This window comes from Setaria italica, chromosome I (assembly GCF_000263155.2).
Source record: "Setaria italica strain Yugu1 chromosome I, Setaria_italica_v2.0, whole genome shotgun sequence".
Lineage (NCBI taxonomy): Eukaryota > Viridiplantae > Streptophyta > Magnoliopsida > Poales > Poaceae > Setaria > Setaria italica.
In genome coordinates this window covers 12688601-12711266 of record NC_028450.1, presented here as the reverse complement: position 1 = coordinate 12711266, position 22666 = coordinate 12688601, and the positions used below count along the sequence as shown (strand labels likewise).

The 22666-nt window shown below is 41.8% G+C and overlaps 3 protein-coding genes and 1 long non-coding RNA gene across 4 annotated transcripts; 3 read left to right on the top strand and 1 right to left on the bottom strand.

Annotated features, from left to right (window-relative positions):
• Nucleotides 1–3483: 3483 nt before the first annotated feature.
• Nucleotides 3484–5806, top strand: LOC101758685. Its single transcript, XM_004952232.4, has 2 exons — nucleotides 3484–4889; nucleotides 5625–5806. Exon 1 carries the CDS (start codon nucleotides 3666–3668, stop codon nucleotides 4878–4880), a length of 1215 nt encoding a protein of 404 aa, XP_004952289.1. The 5' UTR covers nucleotides 3484–3665; the 3' UTR covers nucleotides 4881–4889; nucleotides 5625–5806.
• Nucleotides 5807–9439: 3633 nt separating this feature from the next.
• LOC101759092 lies at nucleotides 9440–11462 on the top strand. Its single transcript, XM_004952233.2, has 4 exons — nucleotides 9440–9625; nucleotides 10019–10101; nucleotides 10193–10681; nucleotides 10768–11462. The coding sequence occupies exons 1-4, from the start codon at nucleotides 9548–9550 to the stop codon at nucleotides 11153–11155; spliced, it is 1038 nt and encodes a 345-aa protein (XP_004952290.1). The 5' UTR covers nucleotides 9440–9547; the 3' UTR covers nucleotides 11156–11462.
• An 809-nt stretch (nucleotides 11463–12271) lies between these two features.
• Nucleotides 12272–13339, top strand: LOC105914725. The gene is made up of 2 exons (XR_002676147.1): nucleotides 12272–13027; nucleotides 13210–13339. It is a non-coding gene; the product is annotated as an uncharacterized LOC105914725 (long non-coding RNA).
• Nucleotides 13340–20865: 7526 nt separating this feature from the next.
• LOC101759499 (probable carbohydrate esterase At4g34215) lies at nucleotides 20866–21908 on the bottom strand. Its single transcript, XM_004952234.2, has one exon. It carries the CDS (start codon nucleotides 21821–21823, stop codon nucleotides 21014–21016), a length of 810 nt encoding a protein of 269 aa, XP_004952291.1. The 5' UTR covers nucleotides 21824–21908; the 3' UTR covers nucleotides 20866–21013.
• Nucleotides 21909–22666: the final 758 nt, after the last annotated feature.

The window sequence follows — 22666 nt, the reverse complement described above, 5'->3', positions numbered from 1 at the left end:
AAAACACTAACCTAGTGTGGATTCCAGGCAAACCCTGAAGCATATTCTAGTTTTCTAAACTTCTGCAATGATTTATGTTGATTATGATTGTGCATTTAAGCTACTAGGTGTTGTATGAAACCTTAGATGCATGAACTTAGTACCCTTTTGATCTGAACACTAGCATGATAAGTTGCGTAGATGCAATGCTTAATAGGACACGGTAAAAGTCGAGTGATTTCCTATCACTCGCGAGTTATAGGAGTTGTTTGTTTACTTATGTTACAAATATAAGGACGACGGGCGGGGCAGGGCCTTGTGAACTGTTTTGGTGGTCGGTGGATTGCCCCGTCTGTCTAAATGAAAATGAACTAAGGTCAAAACGCGTCGGCATTCATGATCAAGTGTTTGAAAGTACTAATCTCATACCTAGTATGGGATGGGGAAGCCTAGTACCTGATTGAACTGGAGCATGGCTTATACTCCTGTTGTCCATGGAATGAGGTTCCCATGGTGCATCATGTGGGTGCAAGTGCGGTCACAATACGGCAAGAGGCTAGGACTGTGGAGCATTGCATGCTAAGGGAAGTTTGGCCCTGACACGTGCTTAGGAATCGATGGGACGGCTGACAAGTGAAGCGACCTTCGTGGTGCGCGGATGTCGTGGGATTAGGTTCGCCATGCATGGTTAACAATTTCGAATTGATTCATCTGCCTCTTACAGTTTGGGACTGCTTGATCACTATTCTGCACTGAGTAAAGATGGAACATGATGATGATTTAAATCTTGATGTTTGTCCTTTAATTATTTGGAAACTATGCTTGCTTAGTATAAGTTGCTAATTTAGACTGGTTAATGAACTTAGAAGTTGAGCTAAAATGCTGAAAGTAAGGACCAACTTTAGTCGCTTTTAGCAAAAAGAAACCCACAGCCAAAAAGCCTTGCATGTCTAGGAGTCGGTGAAGTAGTTATCATCTGTCGGGTAAACCTTGTTGAGTATTAGTATACTCAACCTTGCTTGTGGCTATCCTTTTCGGGTAATGTCGATAGTTGGGCTGCTAGTGCCACTTGGCTTACCCAGCTCCCTCCGAGTTGGACAGACGAGTGGGATCCTCCTCGGACGGTGAGGACAGGGGTCATTGATGTCATGATCGGCTTCATCATGATATCGTGTATCGACGTCTAGCTTCCACATGTTTTACTTCTTCGTTGTTTGAAACCTTGCAAATTATGTTTGAATTTCAAAAACTCTGATGTAATAAGTTGTTGAACTGTTTAATGAGATGGAATGTTGTAATCTCTGTAACCACTCACCTTCATGTGAGCAATGCTTCTCGATCCTGAGTAAGTGGTTTATCGGATGAAATCCGACGGACGACCAAGTTGACTTGCTTAAAGTGCATGATCGCGTGTCAGGCGACTTAAGTGCATTTTAGTCAGGTTAATTTGGGCGGTTCCGCCACACCCAAGCATCTTGTTACCAAAGAGGACGCTCCATACTTACACCGCGATCACAACCAAGGGACATTTGTCAAGAGGAAGGTTATTAACGTTCCATTAGATGATGTTGCATAATATATTAGAACCATTATGTTGTATTTTTGTTATCAAGAATGGAATTAATGTAATAACGCATTGTAATGATATGTCATGTATCCATTGGTCTTATTAACAATACTGTTTGCAAACTCTCACCTAATTTTTGCATGGTTAAAATATTAAATATTTTAATTTTTTTAGCACCATAATTAAACAATAAATTTACGTACAATTAAACAATTGAACATCTACCAAGACTACTCTACTAGATCTCCAGTGATCCCAACTGACAAAAGTCCTCTCAAATATGATGCTTCACTCAATCAAACCTAAAACCAACTAGCTAGATCGAAGTACTCTATGCAAAGAATGAGCTAAAAAAATTTGGTATAAATTAAAATATGTTTGAGTCTCTAATCATGATCTTGATTGACCTGGAGGCATCGGCGTCAATTCTAGACAGGTTGGCCTGTATTTATTATTCGGTGATTACACTCCTCTCTTATTTTTATTGTGTGTTGCTCTCTTTTCTCATATACGAGTAAGAGAGATGAAGATAAGGTTTTTTTATCCTCTCTTCTTCGTCGAAAAGCTATCTCAACTATATTACTGTTTGTTAGGCTTCAAGTCATCTTCCACACTAGGACACCTAAGTAGAGTAGAAAAAAATTAGTCCGACACATAAAACCACCGGTATTTTTTAGGAAAAGAGGACCAAATATAGAGGGCAATATCTAATTTTTTGCCACTATTAGGCCTAATTTGGAAACTCCAATCCTTCTGAGATCCCAAACTTTTCATTGGGTAGGTAATCCATGGGAATATAATTTTAATTATCATCTTAGTTCTTAGTGGGAGTTTTTCCATCCCTGGGTTTTGCTCCCCCTTGCTTCCAAAAGGTGCCTTAGGGTGAGTGGCACCAGATTTGCCACTATGTGAGAGGAGTGAATGCAACAGGGGATAAGTGAACATATCATTTGCAGTGGAAAAAAAAATAAGAGATCCTTTGGTAGAGCTCCAAAAATGGCTCCTGGAGCCGTTTTTTTGGAGCTGAGCCAAAGGGAGAAAAATGAAAGGGCTTCTCGGGAGGAGCCGGCCGGAGCCGGAGCCGTTTTTATATGCGCGAGGCGGAGCTAGTTTTTTTAGCTCCGTCGGCTCCATCCCGCACGCCCAGCTTTGGTGTTACCAAAGTGCCCCTCGAGTTGGCCAATTTTACAGTAAAATTGCCACCACCTCCACCTATCGCACGCGCCCCTCTCTCCTCACGTCGCCTCGCCTCGCAGGCGGAGGAGCTTGGCCCGGCGGCCCCTCCTTGTTGTCGGTGGTGGCGAACTTCTAGGAGGTTGTTCCATGGCGCAGCGGCAGCGACCCGAGGCGGCGCGGTGACGGCGAGCTGGGCGACGGGGCGCTTGGCGGCGCGGCGACGGGGGGTCGGGCAGCGACCCAAAGTGGCGCGGCGATGGGGATGGCGACAAGCTGAGGCAGCGTCGGGGGACCCGAGCGCCGGGCAGCGATGGGGAGCTGGGTGGCGGGGCGCGCGCGGTAGGGAGAAGGGCGACAGAAGAAAGGAGACGGGGAAAATGAGATAAGGCAGAAGGAGAATGTGGAGAGAAAAGAAAAGGAGAAGGAAAATAAAGAAAAAAGGAAAGGCGAAGGAAAAAAGAAAAAAAAGAGGGAGGAGTCTTACTTCATTTACTTTTTTATTCAAATGGATTTAAACGATAACGTTCAATTTATCTATTAGAAAAATATATATCCAAGGGCATATAGGATATTTGATCTCTTACATCCATTCCAAAAATGCAGGAGAAGCTGTTTTGCTAAATACTTTTCAAAATAGCTCTATCTACATCAGAGAAATCGCTCCGCTCCACCAGATAAACTTAGAGTCGGAGTTGTTTTAGGAGGGCCGGAGCTAGCCAAACTGGTCCTAATGTTCCGGAGGAGTCGGGGAGGGAGAGAGCAACGGTGGAAAGGCAGAAATGGGATCCTGTTTGTGGAGTGCGTGGAAGATGCGGGGCCCATCCAAGGAAATGGCCTTTTCTTCCCTCCTCTCCTCATTTTCCTCTCCTCCCGTCCTCCGCCTGACCTCAGCCAGACCCAAATTTCTTGCCGGAATCTGGCCGAATCCGCGGTCGTGGTTCCAATGGAAGCCCACAGGGAGAGCTCGGAGCCCGCCCCCGAGACGGCGTCAGCTGCATCCGCGGCCGCGGCCGCGGCCGCATCGGTGCTCGGTGACGACGACCTCCTTCGCGAGATCCTCCTCCGCCTCGGCCTCCCCACCGCCCTCGTCCGCGCCGCCGCCGTCTCCAGGCGCTGGCTCCGCTGCGCCTCCGACCCCGCCTTCCTCCGCCGCTTCCGCGCGCGGCACCCGCCCCGCCTCCTCGGCTTCTACGTCAACACCGGCGACGCGCAGCGCCTGCGCTTCGTGCCGCTGGCGCGGGACCCCGAGCTTGCCGCCGTCGTCCGCCGTGGGAGCTTCGATTTGGGTGAAGAAGCCGGATCCGTGCGGGACTGCCGCAACGGCCGCGTCCTCGTCTTCGTTGGCCGCAAATACGTCGTGTGCAGCCCACTGCACCCTGGGCGGGGCAATGACAACCTCCCAGAGCCCCCGTTCCCGCCCGAAGCTTACACCCTCCTTTATTACTTGAATGACTTCTTGTTCTATGAGAACACTGATGACAGCGTGTCGTGCACTTCGGTGACGGTGATGTGCTCTCCGCGGCAAGCATGGGTGCACCTGTCCGACTTACAAGCCGGAGTCTGGGGTGAAGGACGCTACTCAGGCATGATAGATCTACCAGTACCAGGAACATTGAGGGGATGCGATCACCATGAGTTGTTTTCCAATGGGAAACTCTACATGATGTGTCTGCCGCATCACATTGTTGGGTTCGATTTGCCCTCTATGAGCTCTTTCTGTATTGAACTCCCAGACGCAGTGCAGTATGAGTATCTTGAAAACATTGGGCTGTCCTGTGCCGAGGGATCAGGAATTTTCCTCATCCACTTGAAGGGATTTCAGATTTCTGTTTGGCTCTACAGAACGGATTGCAGCAGTATTGGCACTTGGAAGCTAATTGATACGATTTGTCTGCAGCAGGCATTTCGTCACCTTGCAGAGCTCACATGGGATTTGCTGCCTGATGTTATTCGTGTGGCTGCAGTCGGGGACAATGCCGACTTTGTGCTCTTGCGGATAGATCATAAACTCTACTACATGCATATTTCAAGCAGAACAGTGGAGATGGTATATGAGGCGAGTCCAGGCCATGGTTCCTTGTATGGGGTCTATCCATTTATGATGCCTTGGCCTCCCACCTTCCCAGCACTGAATGGTGGACATGATCATGATCAGTGATCCTGCAAGGTTTGTCTTCAGTGAACGGGATGAGATTCTTTTCCAGCTAAGGCCTATGTGTTTATGATGTTCTTCTTTTGTCCTGATGTAATTTAGATGGATGAAGAATGTTATATGTTACATTACCTGTCTTCATCTAATTAAGATGACATTGACAGTTGGTGCCCCTTTGTTCTAATAAGTTTTAATCAGGCTACTTTTTTCCCTGTTCCACAGCCAACTTTATATATTGTGCCACAACTTTTTGTCATTAATAGTTTCTATTTGGGTCTTATAGCTGGTACACTGATAATTTATTAGGGTTTTGAATTCAATATGTTCACATTTGAGTACTTGAATGGTTTGGTTAAATGAAATGATTGTCACAGTGTCATAGGTCCACAAGGTTCATGCATCAGTAGTTGCAATTTATAAGGCCACATATATATAAAGGAATGATTCAAATTCACAATATAATTTTCCATTTCATTGCAGTAATCAAAAGAATACAGATGTTCTCCTTTTTGCACCAAAATTCTATGATAAGATGCCTACATAGCAAAATGAGAAAACTGAAGGAATCAAATATTTTGTATGGTCAATTTTAGTGTATACATTTGCATGGCTATCTTTCTACCATTGATTTATAAGATGCTCTACATTGTAATCCTGCTGTGTACATCTATTAAAAAACTGTTGAGTACCTGTGATTTGTCATAAAGTAAATGAAACTAAAATGGTAAAACTAATTACTGTAATTCCCAGATTCACTTATGATGCCTTGGCCTCCAGAATTGAATGGTGGACATGATCATGATCAGTGATCCTGCAAGGTTTGTCTCAAGTGAATGGGATGGGATCATTTCAAGCTATGGGTTCATGATGTCCTTCTGTTCCTATCCTGATGTAATTTAGATGGATGAAAAATGTTATATGTGATTATCTGAAAAATGTTCCTGTCCTGAAAAATTTTGTTTCAAAGCATTGGCAGTTAGTGCCCTATGTGCTAAAAAAGTTTTAATCAGGCTATTCTTTTTTCTGCTCCACAGCCAGCTTTATATATGCATTAACTGATCCATTGTGCCCATGCTTTTAAATAGCCGACTATAGCCTCGCTCTAGCTCCGCTATAACTGTTTTAGATGGTTGTGCCTCAACTTTTACCATGAAGAGTTTCTATTTGGGTCTTATAGCTGGTACATGGGTAATTTATTTGGGTCTTGAAATCAGTATATCACATTTCAGTACTTGAACACGCTAATATTGTATGGTTTTGATAAATGAAATGATTGTCATAGTGTCATAAGTCCACAAGGTTCATGCATCAGTAGTTTGCATTTATAAGGCCAAATACATATAAAGGAAAGATTCGAATTCACAATATTGATTTTCCATTTCATTGCAGTAATCGAAAGAATTCACCTTTTGGATCCCACCTAGTCCTAGCAGCCATTTCATTCATGATTTCAACAGTCAATGCTACCATTATTTGCGAGCCACTGCCCAGCTAACTTCTTTACAATAGCTGAAACTTGGGGATAAACTGAGCAGGTTAGAGTTTGAATGATGAATTGTGATACATTTGCTGCCAAAGGTTTGATTACACGGTATTATCATAAGATCAGTGCATGTTTCATGCATCTTATAGTCAGCTCATATATGTGATAAGTTTCAGGTCTAAAAAGTTGTTTAAAATGTTTCTGGCCGGAATTCCTATAATGTTCCAGGTTTGATAATCTCAAACTAGAGATACTATTCTTGTTCAATTGCTGAAATATTACCCCAGGTTCGCAAGCATCATTTTCACTGCATTGTCATGCTCATGATGTTTTGTTTCTAGGTAACAAGTTTGAGATGAATGTCTTGAATACAATTTCAGACATGATGTTTGTGTATTTTTTAAATCTTTTTGTTTCCTGTTTAGAGAAGATGAAATGAACAAACATTTGGTATTTTGGATGAATAAGTATTCTTTCCTGAATTAATAAATTCATGTTTTAATGGTCAAGCACTTTGAAGTTCAAACACTGACCACATGACCTGTTGAAGTCTGATGTTATCCTGTTTATTAGGAAGCACTGATCAATGGAACTCCAGTGTTTATCACTAGTTTCCATTTTGGTCTTCTATATGACACAAGTCCGCAACAACCTGATAATCCTTATGTGTGTGGAGCTGATATGCCACTAGTTACCTGGACAAGCTGGTATTTGTTGGTTAAATTTAAAATTAGGATATATGTAATTATTAGCCAATTGTCATCATGCAATAGCGAACAATTCATTATGCTTGAAAGTAAAGGTAGCTTGCTATAAAATACCCAAGTAACTGAGTACAGCTAGTCAGCTTATTCACAATTCATATTCTTTGATAACTCAAAGCACTCCTTAAAGCTGGGTGCAATCACTATATTTTGATATAGCTGCAGATATGTTTCTTACCTTCTTTTTCCAAATTTTTGTGCTAAGATAGTTATAGGCCGAAGGGGAAAATACCTCAGGGCCAAAGACACAACATATTTTCTATGACCATTTCGTGACATGCGTGGTACCATGACTTTATAGCTGACCTGCCATCAGTAACTTCACAAGTAATAGGAGTGTTGTCTGGTGGTGTATTTCACTATTTGTGATTATGCCATTATAGAGTATTTTGTACTTGTCTTATTAGACATGAAGAAACATGTTTATCCACAGCATATTTGCTGGGGACTTCTGCATTCAGAATATATGAATTATGTAGGATGAAGTAGTTTCTGAAATTTCTGGTGTTGGCAGCATTATTAGCTTCAAAATTCTTAAAATTAAATTTGTTGAGCATTTCTTACTCAGTAGGAATATGAGTTGGCTCAAATGATCTTAAAATTAAATTTGTCAGTCAATACCAGTTCTTTGAAAATTGCTGGAGATCGAGAGAGGTTGTGAGGTTCCTTCGTAGGCAAAGCTATAACCCTGCAGGCTAAGGTGACGAAGCTTGGAAAAAAGTTGTGTCCAAAAGAAAGCCAATGGAACAAAAGGTGGCACGATGGGATTACCCAAAAGGACTGTGGGGCCTGGACCGCAATTGCAGCCCCCATTTCCACTCTTTCTCCGCTAACAACGCGCACCCAATTTGTTCCCTGCATCCCTTATCTACTCTTGCTAGTTGCTTCTCTGTATATGGCTTTCCAAACTCCATTCATAAATAAATATAAGGAGTTATCAAGGTTTTCCTAAATACAGGAGGTGAGCATAGTTCAACTGGTTAGAGTGGGAGATATAGTCGTGCACCGTAACCATTCAGGTTTGAGTCATCTCTAGTTTGAATTTGAGTGCCTATTTTCTTCTTAACCACTGCTAGTTCCTCGTAGGTTGGATCTCGTTTTCCTAAATACTGTTATATAGTGCAAAGATTATAGAAAAGACCAATGCTATTTATGATGTCAAATGAGTATTATTACATTGATTATGAAATATATTTTCATATTTTTATTTATTTAATATGGATTTATCTAAATTAATTAAATGTTTTATCTAGTATGAAAATCAACGGCTGTGATTTGTTCGAGCTCTTACTTCCTAGAAGGTAAGGAGTACTGTAGCATCGTCCTAATTTCACTAATGCTTAGTTAGGGAGTGTTTGGACATGAGGTGCGAAACTTTAGTAGGGTCACATCGGATGTTTGTATGCTAATTAAGAGGACAAAACATGAGTTAATTACAAAACTAATTGTACATATGGAGTCTAATTCGCGAGACGAATCTATTAAGGCTAATTAATCCATCATTAGCAAATGGTTACTGTAGCACCACATTATCAAATCATGAACTAATTAGGCTTAATAGATTCGTCTTGTGAATTAGACTCCTTCTGTGCAATTAGTTTTGTAATTAGATTTTGTTTAATACTCCTAATTAGTATCAAATATCCGATGTGATAGGTACTAAAGTTTAGTAGGGGTACACCCCTTAATTAGAAAAATACCAATCAAAAGGACGGTCGTTCTAACACAAAAACTAAGAAAATTCACTATTCTCACCTTTCAGATGGATGCTTCCACTGTCAGTGCCAAAGTTCCATTTATTCTCGGCGTTTGAGTTGGTCTGTTGTTGGCGTTTGGGCAAGCATAAATAATTTTGAAATAAGGAGCTAGAGAATCTTTATATAATTTTTTCTTGTGCATAGAACATAAACTAGCCTGACAAAAAGCACACGGACTGGTCATCTCAAGTCTATCGACCTCTATCCTGCCATCCCATCGTGATCAGTCGCTATTGTTGGAGAGACGTCGCTATTGTTGGAGGTCTCTTATGATCCTAAAAATATTTTTAAGTTCAGGTAACATCGGATGTTTGATATCAACTAGGACTAAATATGAATTAATTATAAAATTAATTGTATAAATGAGGGTTCCATAATTAGCACATGTTTATTATAGCATCACATGGGTTAATCATGGACTAATTAGACTTAATAGATTAACCCTCATTTATGCAATTAGTTTTATCATTAGACTATATTTAATACTTCTAATTAGTGTGCAAACATCCGATGTGACAATAACTAAAGTTTAGTCCATATCAAACACCTCTAATTCTAGTCTTCCAGACCCGCCACCACTTTCTCTTGGCTCTTCCCTCACATCTGGCAGCTAGCCTGAAGCTCCGCAGCTGAACAAGCGAAGCAGCAGCAAGAGCGAAGAGGAGCTCCATGGGAAACACCCTCGGCCTCGGCGCCGGCGCCGGCCTTGGCCTCGGCCTCTGCTTCGGCGCCGCGGCTCTGATGCAGGTTAGAATCCGCTTCCGTGCTCATCCAGAAATTTAATTTACAAAAACTTTTATCTTCGAAGCATCGAAAATTATGATTTGTTCTAAAGTAGTAGGATCCATGCGAGCAAGGTCATCCTCTGAGTCTCTGACAGATCGTCGTGTAGATAGCCTTATGTGCGCATGTCTTGATTTAGGCTAGGAATATAAGGAATCTCAGACTTTGACGACCTTCCGTTACAAGGTTTTCTTTTTTCAAAAAAAATGGAAGAGATTATTTTTGTCTCGAAAGAAACTGATGAAGATCCTCCTGAATCAATGTGTTTTTGCTGAGACAGCGAGACTAGAGCAGTTTGTGCAACTTTTTTACTTGAATGTTTTCGGTTTCCTGTGCGTGATTGGGCATTTTCGGTAGGCTGTTGGAGCAAACGCAGAACACCTGAACAAGGGCAGGGAGGCACATGCCAACAGAGTGGTGACTCCTCAGCGTCAATACAAGTGAGATGCTGCTCTTTGTTGTTTCGTCAGGTCCCTGCCCCATCGATTATGGTTTATTGTCTCCATGGCCTCAGACTCTTTTTGTTCTCAGTGTTCATAGCGCCGAGGACATCGACGAGTCCTCTGCCGAGCGGCTGTACGACGCGATGAGGTACGCCAAGGCCAACGCGATGCTGATCCAGGTCCCGGTGTTAGGAACAGCGAAGAAGTTCTGGCGATTATCTGACAAAGCGACTAGGATTAGCAGAAAACTTGCATTGATACTGAGCAGCCAGCACAAAATTGGCAAGTATCTCACTGCACCTCTGCAGTTGTCCGATGTCTGGATTGGTAACAATGGGAGTGTCAAGCTGAGAGGGGTCAGTTTCACTGCTAGAGGCTTCAGTATTGAGCGTGTGAGAGATGACTACAAGTACCTGGCCAAGGTCCTGATTGAGTTGATTAAATTCTCGGGTGGGGATATCAACAATTTGCCTCCGGACTACAGGGAATTCTTGCTGCTCATTGGGAGGGGCACCGTTACAATGAGAGATGAATTATTGATTGTAAACAACGTTGCGCTTCTGCCAATGGAAAACCGGTAAATTTGAAAAAATTCTTCTCATTTTCATCGTCTTTAATTTGTTGCCACAGGCTCATTTGGTTACTTGTGTTCACACTTCACAGCACTGAGGTCTTCCTGATGCTACACGATAGAATTGTGAATTATCGTGGTCGCGAAGACGAAGCAAAGAGGAAGAGAATACTCTCTAAGCTCCCCTACAAGAAGGACTGGTTGGATACTGCCAGGGCAAATGCAAGAATCAACGAGTGGGTCACCTTTCCAAAAAAAGGAATGAACCAAGGGGTTGAAAATGTTCGCGAGTACAGAAGGACTCCGTTTGATCTACTGCGGCTCAACAGAAATATAAGATGCCACTTGCATCAGCATAACAATGACGACATTGAGGAAACTCTGTATTGCGAATGGCCCGAGCTGCTCATGGTCATGGAAAAGATGTTATACTTGGAAGGTGAGCTCGTTGCCACTGACATCCAAAACAAGTTCGGCTAATCAGTCCTACTGCAAAACAGACGTTTTATGCATTTCCTGCTGTTGTTAAGCTACAGTTCTTCGATCTTCATTGCGAAAGTTTCTTGTGATGGATTGATGGTTTATGTAATAGGCTTGTTGCTTGCTTTCTTCAATTCAAACAACTTTTAAGGTAAAGCTGGACCAGGATTGTAAAACTATATATGCTGTAAAATGTTACCTTAAAACTCTAAAAACTAACTATGCTTGGATTGCATCAGTAAGGGACACTGCAAGTGCTAGCATACTATTCAAAAGCACTTTCAGAGATATTAAGGTCCTTAAGATACATTATGGAAATTTCATGATCTCCTTTACCTCAAATTTCGCATCATCTTTGCCAGTGATGAGACATATCTATATAGGTTATTAGGCACCGGAAAATTTTGGACAGAACGTCACATCACCATGAAAAGCACATGTTAAAGGGTAGGGACCTCTTCCAAAAAAGCTTTTCCACTTGATAGGTTTCCTAATAATTCGTACATTTGGTGCGCCTAACGATATCAAGTAGTTGCTTTAATCTCTCCCGGAGTTCAATAGGCTTATTAAACAACACAAATGTGCCCTCATGGCCTCATTGTCAAGGTTGTGCATACTTATCCAGCCACGCTTCAACATGTAGTAAAATATGCAAAACAAACACGACCACCTTGGTCGTCGATAAGAAAAAATAATAAATTCTTTATACTTGTCGGAAACGTGTAGGCTACTCGCTAGCACACAATTAAAATTAACCTTGTAAATAGAATCCTTTGCATGTATCTGATCTTAGATTATATCTTTTCTCATTGCGCGGTACAGCAGGAAGACTTAACACATGTAGTCAACGCAGTCGACATGGGAAGTATGGGAAGTAGACATATGGCCTGACGCAGTCCGCATGTCAGCAGCACCTCCTAAGAGTCCATGTACACTTCAAGGTATGCGTGTTTTACTCCCTCCGTTCCAAATTGTAAGTCATTCTAACTTTCTTAAAAAGTCAAATCATCTCAAGTTTGACCAAATTTACATAATAAAGTACTAACATTTATTATACCAAATAAGTACTATTACATTCTTTATTATATATATTTCCATAGTATATCTATTCGGTACCATAAATCTTTGTAATCCTCTATAATTTTAGTCAAACATAAAATGGTTTGACTCTTTAAGAAAGTTGAAATGGTCTACAATTTAAAACGAAAGGAGTACCCGGAAGGAGAGATTGTATTTCGCAGCCAACCAGGTGTCTACGGCGTACTGCACACGTGTGCCTCGCTGTCCAAGCACGCAGCCAGGGAGGTGGCCTGCACCTTGCGCATGCATGGCCTTGGGCAAGCAGGGAGCCACCGCGAATGCGGTACGAGCCAATTCTTAGGATTGCGTTTTTTATAGGATTTTTTTAAATACTAGGATTGTACTTTTCGTGAGAAGGAGGAAGTATAGCTGCTCACACATGCATATATGTCGACATCTTAATGGGCTATAAAGAAATTAATGGCTCGTTAGGACTCTACACTTCGGGCTCTTGGCATATTTCTCCAATAATTTTCCATTTGCACAAGACTCAAACCGCGCTTGTGTAAACACTTAAGTGTCAATAATCAGCATATCCACTAGCAAGGCATACTAACTCCCTATGATCCACGATAATTATATCCTGCATGACAAATGACATTCAGGTAATACCATATGCTTATCACATGACACCTAGTCAGGTTGAAGGCGAAGGTAGAGCTATCCTTGGTGACTCAACTATTTATCACTCCATATAGAACTTATTTCACTTACTAACCTTTAGTCATGGCAGGACCATGCAAGGTCAATTTCTACATATTGAGAGGGCCCAGAGACATCTCTTCTTAACATGTGAGGAGCATATTTTCATCTTGACTCTATACAGCTTGCAACATGCTTTAGATCACAACAGAAAAGCTATGTTTATAACTAATCAGTTATAGTGTAGCATTTGGCAACCCTAAAATGTAATTTTCCATAATCTAGGGCTCCATGTTGATCTCAGGTCTAAGGACTCACTATTATATATTTAGCCTTTTGCAGTGGTGAAAAATCATGGCAATAGGGTCTGAATCGTGGCAATAGCTACCAATTGCAACAATTCATTGGGAGGCGTGGCAAGTATTTTCGTTGTTTATATATTGGTTTTTTGTTTGGTTGCAATACCAATGTTAATTTACATGCAATGAAGTGATGCAATAAAGAGTTTTTGCAACGATATATTTTTGTAACAAAGAAATTATTTAGAACCAAAGTTCACTAAAAAATTTTGTCCAAAGGAATCGAACCCATGACCTCCTAGATAATCAATAAATTACCACTATGATAGAGCAACCTTTGTTGCATACTTTGCTAGTAAGTCAATTTTACCCCTCTCCTAGCAATGATAATGAACAAAAAATATAGCAATAGATGGAAAATGTGGTAATAGTATACATGTATTGCAACACTACTTACCTCATAGCAACCATTTAGTTTTCCTTGCGATATAGACCAACATTTTGCAACAAAACTCAAGATTATCACAACGCAAGAAATTTATGACAATATTATCAACTAATCGCAACTATTTTACAAATTTTGGTAATAACAGCTATCTAATGCAAAGAAATTCTAGATTACCGCAACATATTCATCCACCCAACACATGTACCAGCTTATCTCTACATCATAGTTCCACATGATAGGTACAAGCTAGGGATCTCGTTAGCACATTGTCAATTTGCATCATGGAGTCTCACTAACAATCACTACCGGAGAATAGGTCTTCCATCCAGCGACAAAGATCTCGGAGGAAAATGGTCCCAGGACTAATGAGTCATTAGTCCTGGATCCAACGGTCATAATAGACGGGGATTTTACCAATGGGACTAAAGAGCCCCCTTTAGTCCCAGTTGCAATAGACACTACCGAGGGAATCCAGGAGCCCTTTAGTCCGACTAATGCTCACCCTTTAGTTCCGGTTGGTAATACCAACAAGGACTAATACTCTTTCACTCTTTAGTGAGTATTAGTCTCGGGTGGTATTATCGATCGGGACTAAATGTCATGGAATGTAACACTAAAATATGCTAATTACACAATGTTGGCATGATGTCATCATCCTATGACTACCACACAGCACACATCACTAATGACTTCCCACTTACACTAGAGCCAATCATGTTAGCATTTCATACCCATTGCTCTTGCATATTAATAAATGGGAGCTAATGTTCAAGTTGGTGTGCACCTTTGAAAGAAATTGGTGCTCATAGCCTAGGAGGGGGGGGGGTGAATTAGGCAAACTTAAAAATCTTAGCCTATGGCTTCCACTACTTTGCATAAAACATAAACTAGATCATGCTATCTAGATGTGCATCTACGATTGATCTAGTGAAACTTCCCACCCACAAAGAGTTTTGCAACCTAGAGCCAAAACTATCAACATACTACTCTAGAAAGTAAAGGTACTCAAGTTGCAAGTAAGAAATGCGGAAACGTAAAGGAGTGGGTTAGGAAGGATGCAAACTCACCAAGATGACTTATCACGTGGTATCAGTAGGCAAATGCCATCCTAATCTACGTTGGAGCTCTACTAAGGATATGCTCCTGGTCCCTAAGTCTCTCCGGTCAAGGTCTTGGACTCACCACAATTGCTCTTGCCAAGCTTTCTCTTCCAGTCACCTTGACACAATCTACACTACGGTGCTTCTCCATGAAAGAAGGGATCTCCTCGCCCCCGCACATGGTCATCGTCGCCGTCCACACCAAGCTGGAGGGTCGAAGGCTTACTGGCGAGCCACCAATGCCCTAAGGTGCCAGCGTACCAAGCTTAATTACAATGGTGGTTCACTCCTTGAACCAAACACAAGGTAGCAACACGTTGCACTCACTTCTTTATAGGCGTATCCTAGAACTAATCACTCACTAAGATTGCGCTAAGCTTTGGATTATCACTTTTGGACTTTTGGTAGCACGGATGTGACCTTGATGATTCTTGGTCTTGAATGGACTTGTGCACACTCTAGCAACTCTAAATGGGAGAGTAGAGGGGATAGCCAAGGACCTCAAAGAGCCGTTGATCCAACAGCTAGTGAAAACAGCGAGCATCGGATGATCCGATTGTCACTCTGTGTAGGCGTCGGATCATCTGGTGTGCCCTGCTGACGCATATAGATGTTGGACCCCTCTGCCTAAAATTGCTCTGAAACTTCATCTGATGGTCATTGGATCATCCAGTGCATTGGCCGATGGCACCATCGGATCATCTGGTTCTTATGAGGTTTTGCCCGAAAACCTTTTGGATGATTTCAAAGTAAATATGCTTAGTCCGACAGTGACCTCCACACAGGCATTGGATCATCCGGTGCTTGACTCTTCCATGCCTTCACTTCACCGATTCATCCGACGCTCATAAAAAGTACCCTGTCGGATCATATGGTGGTCTTGCATAGTCAGCCGCTCACTATAGCCATCGGATGATCTGATGCATTAGTCCGATGCCCATTAGATCATCCGGTGCCCTTCTGCGCGTTGTACCAATTGCTTTGATGGTTGCTCCGATGCATACTCCAATGAACCATCCGATCATCCGGTGCCTCATGTTTTTCTTAGTTGAATACCGCCATTTGAACACCAAGAATACCATCACTTGAATGCTCAATCATTTGGGCACTTGAAGACCATAGAATAATCTTAGATACCATAGCTTGAACTCTTGAATACCATGATTTGGATATCACGAATACCGTCATTTGGATCTTGTCATGGTTTTGTTTGCACTCTTGGGACCTATAGAACCTACGAGGTACATCCTTGATAAACCATTAGTCCTAATAATTATGTTATCACTCAATCACCAAAACTACAAACTATGGCCTAATGGACCATGTTTCTTACAACCTTGCTTTTCTTCGCATCTCCTGGATCGATGATCTTTCAAAGCAAATGATAATGATATAGTATATGTTTCATCTCGGTCATATCTTGGCTCCTTACAAAATAGCACCATTATTGTCAAAATAGATGCGTATAGACTAAAGCAGCTAGGACCACACCTAGCTCAGTAACAAACTTTATATTCCGTACATTTTCCTTTGCGGCTTCTGAAGCCGCAATATACTTGGCTTTTGTTGTCAAAAGGGGGACCCTCTCTTGCTTGAAACTTTTCCAGTTCATACCTCACCATTGAGGCAAAGAACATATCTTGCCTGAGACTTGATATCATCTTTGCCGGTCTGAAAACACCTCAATAGATTAGGAAATAAGCTACAAGAAATGTTATGATAGGTGACATTTCATTTATGTCACAAAACCTGTAAAATTCATCATATTTTTTTAATATGTGACCAACATGTGAGGAAAATCTGTTTGTCACCTATCACTCATCATAAATGGTGTTTTGTGATGATAACGAGTATTTTCATCATAAAATTTACAAGAGCCTTCTTTCATCATTGATTTACGATATTTGTTTTTCGTCATTATCAGACCTAGAAAACGTCATAAACCATAAGGTGCCCAACAAGACCCATGTAGTGAGCAATCTATTTATGGGCAAAACCTAAATGCATGCTGAACTTATATTGGGCTTGACCCATGACAGGCTCATTTTCCAACCCATTTCATTTTATTTCAGGTCCATTTTTTTGATGTGGCTCAATTGAATTCATGTTACTTCTGGCCCAATTCTTTACTTGCCATTCACATTAAAAGGTGCAGCTGGGCCATCCGTGCTTTGCAGAGCTGGACAGGGTATTTCCGGGAATCCTATCCATCTTCTGGAAGATGGGGAAGCCTTCACCTTCTAGTGTTTGAGATTTACGCAAGGAATGAGATTCATCTTCCAGTGTTTGAGATTTACGCAAGGAATGAGATCTGTCCAGTGTTTGAGATTTATGCAAGGAACGAGATCCATTAGATCCACATCAAACCAAACCCTAGCCCTCACTCCCTCCTTCCCCTGCCTGCGCCGCCACCCCCGCGCCACACCATGTCCGTGCGCCACGGCCGACCGGCGCGCCTTCCCGCGCCGCCACACCTGCGGCGCACCGCCGCCCTGCCCCCACGCGTGGGCACCTGCCGCCGACTGCCGAAGCCGGAGGAGAAGGTTGAAAAAATGTTGCATCAACATTTCTTTGAAAAATGTTGGTGCAACTTTATTTAAAAAAATAATGTTAGATTCAACTTTTTCAAAAGAAATGTTTGGCTCAACTTTTGGAATAAATGTTGGTCCAACTTTTTCTAAGAAGAAATGTTGGTTCAACTTTTTTGAAAAATATTGGTCCAACTTTTTTAAAAAATATTGACAACATTTTTATCCAACATTTTTCAGTCAAATAGGCTTTGGTGGGCTTTCGGTAATCATGCGCATGGTTGCTGTACTACAACGTGCTATAATGAGCTTTTGTGAACTTTTTAATTACACTTCTTGTACATCTTTCATAAGATGTATAGGACCCGGGTATTTCGGTGGTTTGCAAACTTGTTAATTTCCTTAGATAAACTTGGGCCGCTCGTGCTCAGCAGCGAGCGCTGGCTGCACGCGCCAGCATACTAGTGGACCGGCGCAAACCTGATTGAGCCCGCGCGCGCCAGCATAGGCACCATGCTGCTAGGTGCTAGCTGTTGCTGCCCTTGCGCCAACCAAGGCGCTGCCCGAACACGTGTTTTTTTCCTTTTTCATTTCTTTTCCTACTCAATTATTTTGTATTCAATTACTTCTTCCATACCATTTTGTATTCAAGTAAATATCATTTTGCATATAAATTATGTGCATAAATTGTTTAACAACATATCCTAAAGTTGTGCCAAACATTATGTATATAAGTTGTGTACATCATGAAAGTTGTACTACAAAAATTATCATGTAAGTTGTTGTTAGGAAAAAGTTATGCAAATAAATCGTGTATAAGTTATAAGGTATAACTTTTAAATAATGAAAATTCAAATTTGTCCTTTAGAAATTGTATGTAGAAGTTGTATGCATAAGTTATGCATGCCATCAAAGTTGTGCTAAAAAATTACTCCCTCCGTTCTGAAATACAAGGCATCCTAAAAATTTTAGGATACATTAGCAGGGGTAGTGAAAGATGCAATACCCCTAACGGATAGTAAGGAACTTATTTTTATTTTTAGTAATAAACCACCAATCAGCCATCCTCTTGTTAATTATAGAAATAATTAGGATGACAATCATCCAAATGTGTCTGCAACCTCTTATATTTGAGGATAAATTTAAACGCGTTTGGATGCCTTATATTACAGGACAGAGGGATTATCTCATAAGAAGTTATTTGTATGAAGTTATGCATCGAAATTATTTGTATAAGTTATCTATTCTAAAAATAGAAAGATGGAGGAATTAAATCTGTTCGAAAATGTAAAGTTTTTTTTTTTAGGGGGGGGGGGGGGGCGTGGAGGGGCTGTCTGAGATCGATGGCCAGCAGCTTTTTCTGGCGCGCGCTCTCGTTAGATGCCCCCGTGGACCGGGCTGCGGCGAGGCCAGCTCCTGGGCTGACTTTGTTGTCGTGGTGATCAGCCAGCCAGTGTGTGCCTTTTAATTTCCTATACTGCCGTCTGGCTCCAAATTATGCTTATCGAATCCGGTGGGAATGTTAACTTGCAAGCATATGATGATGGTCGTAATTTTCCAAGGTTTTTTATCTTCTTTGTTTCTGCTTAAAAAAATACAAGTATATATCTAGCTTAATTATTCCAACGGGCTCATGTTGCACTCTATTTTTTGACTTTAGGGGTTCAATAATATCTTATTTTGTATAATTTCTAAAATGTAGGATTTATTTAGCAAGTTGGCAGTGGGATTCACATTTTTTAAAAAAAAAACTTGCATAACAACTTATGACAATCGAACATTGTCATAGCTGTCATGAAAACATTCATCACAATCCGACATTTCAATAGTTTCACTACAAGAAACTATTTAATCGTTGATGGATTTTTGGTAACGTTTTCAGATGAACGTCATGAACGGTACTCCATTTATGATGTTTTTTTGTTTTTTGTCATGGATATGCATTGTGGATATTGAAGCCTAAAACATAGTAACGTTTTGTAAGATTCATCACAGTCCAGCCCAAAAACTAGTGACGTTTTAGCAGATTCGTCACAATCAACAAATAAAAAAAATGTGGGCATAAATGTTTTAGACCGAATAATAATTTAAAAAAGATGGTCTGTATTGTGGATATTGAAGCCCAAAACATAGTGATTTCATGTGACTTTACCACCGAGACATTACTCTGTTCACACGAAATTATGGAACTCTACTCTTTTATATAATTTACAGTCCAGTGAAATTTCCAAAAAAATATGGTGGCGGGGGAAACGAGAGACATGGGACTACAGCCAACCAGGTCATACCATTGCACCACTTCGTCGTTTGTGTTATGTTTGGCATTTGAATTAAACTACGATTGTACCTGTGCGATGCTACGGGTTACAAAATATTTATATTACAATATGCGAAACATCCCCGTTTAGATCCTTGGAATTGAATTCATTCTAATAATTATAATTTAGACACAAATTAATTAAGCTAATATAGTTGTATGTGGAATATATGTATATTATTGTTGGCCATATGGGAGCGATACTTATGTGCTGCACTTCTACTATAGCGAAGAGCGTACTGTAAGTTCCACATTAGAAACATAGCATGAGGATCTATAGAATCAATTTCCATCTCCCACCCTATATCTAAACTTTGAAAAGTTGTAGAATGTCACATGCCATGACAAATAGCCTACTTTATTAAGTAGATTCCAATTCCTTCAAAATGAAGGGATCCAAACGGGATTTTAGTGAAATACACTGATCTTTCTGCTAACCTAATACAGACTTCCAAGAAGCCAACCGTGGAGCTCGTTTTGCATGTTCTGAAACTTGAAAAGTTTAAGCATCATCCTAGCATGCACCTCCACTATCCCATTCTGTTTTCTTTTTGAGAAAAAACTCTGAATCTGCCTCTCACCATAGAACAAAATGTCAGTTCTATCCACAATGTTGATAGATGCAAATATGAATGTTGGAAAGCTAATAGAGCATGACGAAAAGCCCTCTCAGGATCCCCAATATCTGAGTGCAAGAACAATGTAATTAATGAATGTGACTTAATGAGACCCTTAATTATAATTAATGATAGCATTACTTATTTTATCAACAACCTGACAGCAAGGGTCACTAAAATTAAGAGTATATGGGGTACTGGGAGAGTTCTACATAGCACAGACTAGAATGCTACAATATTAAGGGCATATTGGAAATCCAGACAGGCTGTTCTATTTCAAATGCATACAGAAATGAGCAAAGTGACTTTTAGCTGCAAAACTGAACTAGTGCAATTTCTATCACAATCCAACAATCTGAGCTGAGGTAATAATTTCTATCATAATCCAACAATCTGGGCTTAACTGAAGGCCTTAACAATCGTGGGCCGGGATCGTATCTACGCCGTGGCCAACTCCGGCCCAAAGGAACAAGCCTTCATGAGTTCTTCAAAACTGTGGGAGAAAAAACATCTTTGGGCCAACGGGTGCGTGATGGGATGGGCCTGCTGTCTGCATCGGCTCAGCTTAAAAACTTGGTTACCAAAAAGACGCTTGTTTCCATAATGTTTTCTGAACCATTATTGCCCATGGCGCAAAAGATGATTTATACGCCATTTCAGTCTTGCAAATGATATAAGCTAGTGTGTAAAGTGTTAAAGCTTCGCTCAGAGTTTCACAGATACACATATGTCTTGTTCTGTCCGTTTCCTAATCAAATGCATTGCTTAACTTAATTGCATATAATCCCATGTTTCTTATAAAAAGTTACATGCCGATCGAAAGATTATTACAGCGTTTCTAGATACGACTTGGCTAGCATGTTCCCGAGCTGGACCTGAGCTTCAGTGGTAAGATGCGTCTTATCGCTCGCAATGGGCAACCCCATGGCGTCGACGTACTTGACATTCGGGACCGTGGCCGTGACTGCCTTCTGAGCTTCCCTCACACGGCCGAGGAACTTGCCGTTGTACTGCGCAGTCGCAATCCCGACCTGGATGACGAGGAGATCCGGCCGGCCGAGATCGCGGCGGACGTCGCGCACGAGCGCCTCCATGCGCCCCTGGTAGAGCTCGGCGTCCTCCCGCTTCATGGCGTCGGTCTCCCCCTGGTACCATAGAATGGCGGCCAGCTCGCCGCCTCCGTTGCAGCCGGCCATGGCCGCCCTGGCGCGCGTCACCATCCGCTCGTACAGCTCCGTGCCCCGCGTCCAGTTGGCGAGGGGCGTGCCGCCCTGCGCGCAGGGGACGAGCCCCACGGTGGCCCCCGCGCCCTTGCCGGCGGCGAGCACAGCGTGGGCGAAGGGCATGCCGGGCCCGACGCCGAGGACATTGCCAACGTCGATGTCGGCGTGCAGTGGCTCGTGCGCCTCCTCCCAGCGGAGCGCGGGGGAGAGGCGGAGGATGCGCGGCGAGGGCGCGCACTCGGGCGGCACGACGCCGTCCCAGACGCCGCTGGTGGCGCCGCCGCGGCCGCTCATGTTGGACTGCCCCGCCAGGATGAAGATCAGCGTCCGGACGCCGCCGGCGCGCCCCGCCGCGGCGCCGGCGATGAGGAGGAGCAGGAGGAGGAAGGGCAGTGCTGGCTGGAGCCTCGCCATTGCCGACACTGCTGCTTCCTCGTGCTCCTCTGTTCGCTTGGATGGAGGAGAGCGACTAGATATGACTAGTGGTAGACTGATAGGTATTGTCCGATCGAAATAGACAAAGATGAGGGAAAGATTCTTTCCGATCCGTATGGCCTTTCCGCTGAAGCACGTGACATGTTGGACGCAGCAAAATGGTGACAGATAAAGTGCACTAGGCGTTGTCGGGATGAAAATAAAGTTCATTAACCCATGTACGGAAAATAATTATTTTCTACTCCCACCCTCCTAAATTGTAGGTCGTTTTGTTTTTTATATATAATTTTTATTATTTATTCAGATATAGTGTATATCTAGATGCATAATAATATATATGAATGTAGAAAAACTAAAATAACCTACAATTTAGAATGGAGGGAGTAACATTTAAACTTTCTTATAAAAAATTGTTCATTTTAATTTCTATTAGGACTTACTCCCTCCGCTCTAAATTGTAGGCCGTTTTGGCTTTTTTAGTGCATAGATATTATTATGCATCTAGGGTGTATGTCTAGATGCATAATAATATTTATAAACCTATAAAAATTAAAATGATATACAATTTGAAACGGAGGAAGTAGTTAATTAAAGCAACACCTACATTAGAATAGAAAAACGTACGAGAAGAGTAAGAAAGCAACCGAATAATTAGTTGATGTTACTTTTCTGATTCTTATACAAGCATATTTTCTCAAGGTTCACAGATCATGCAATTTTTAATCACAACAACTATAAGTAATAGGGCAATATGATCATTTCTTGATCCTAGTAATAGTATATCTAAAAATTTTTAGAAATACATTTTTTTGAGGTAGAGAT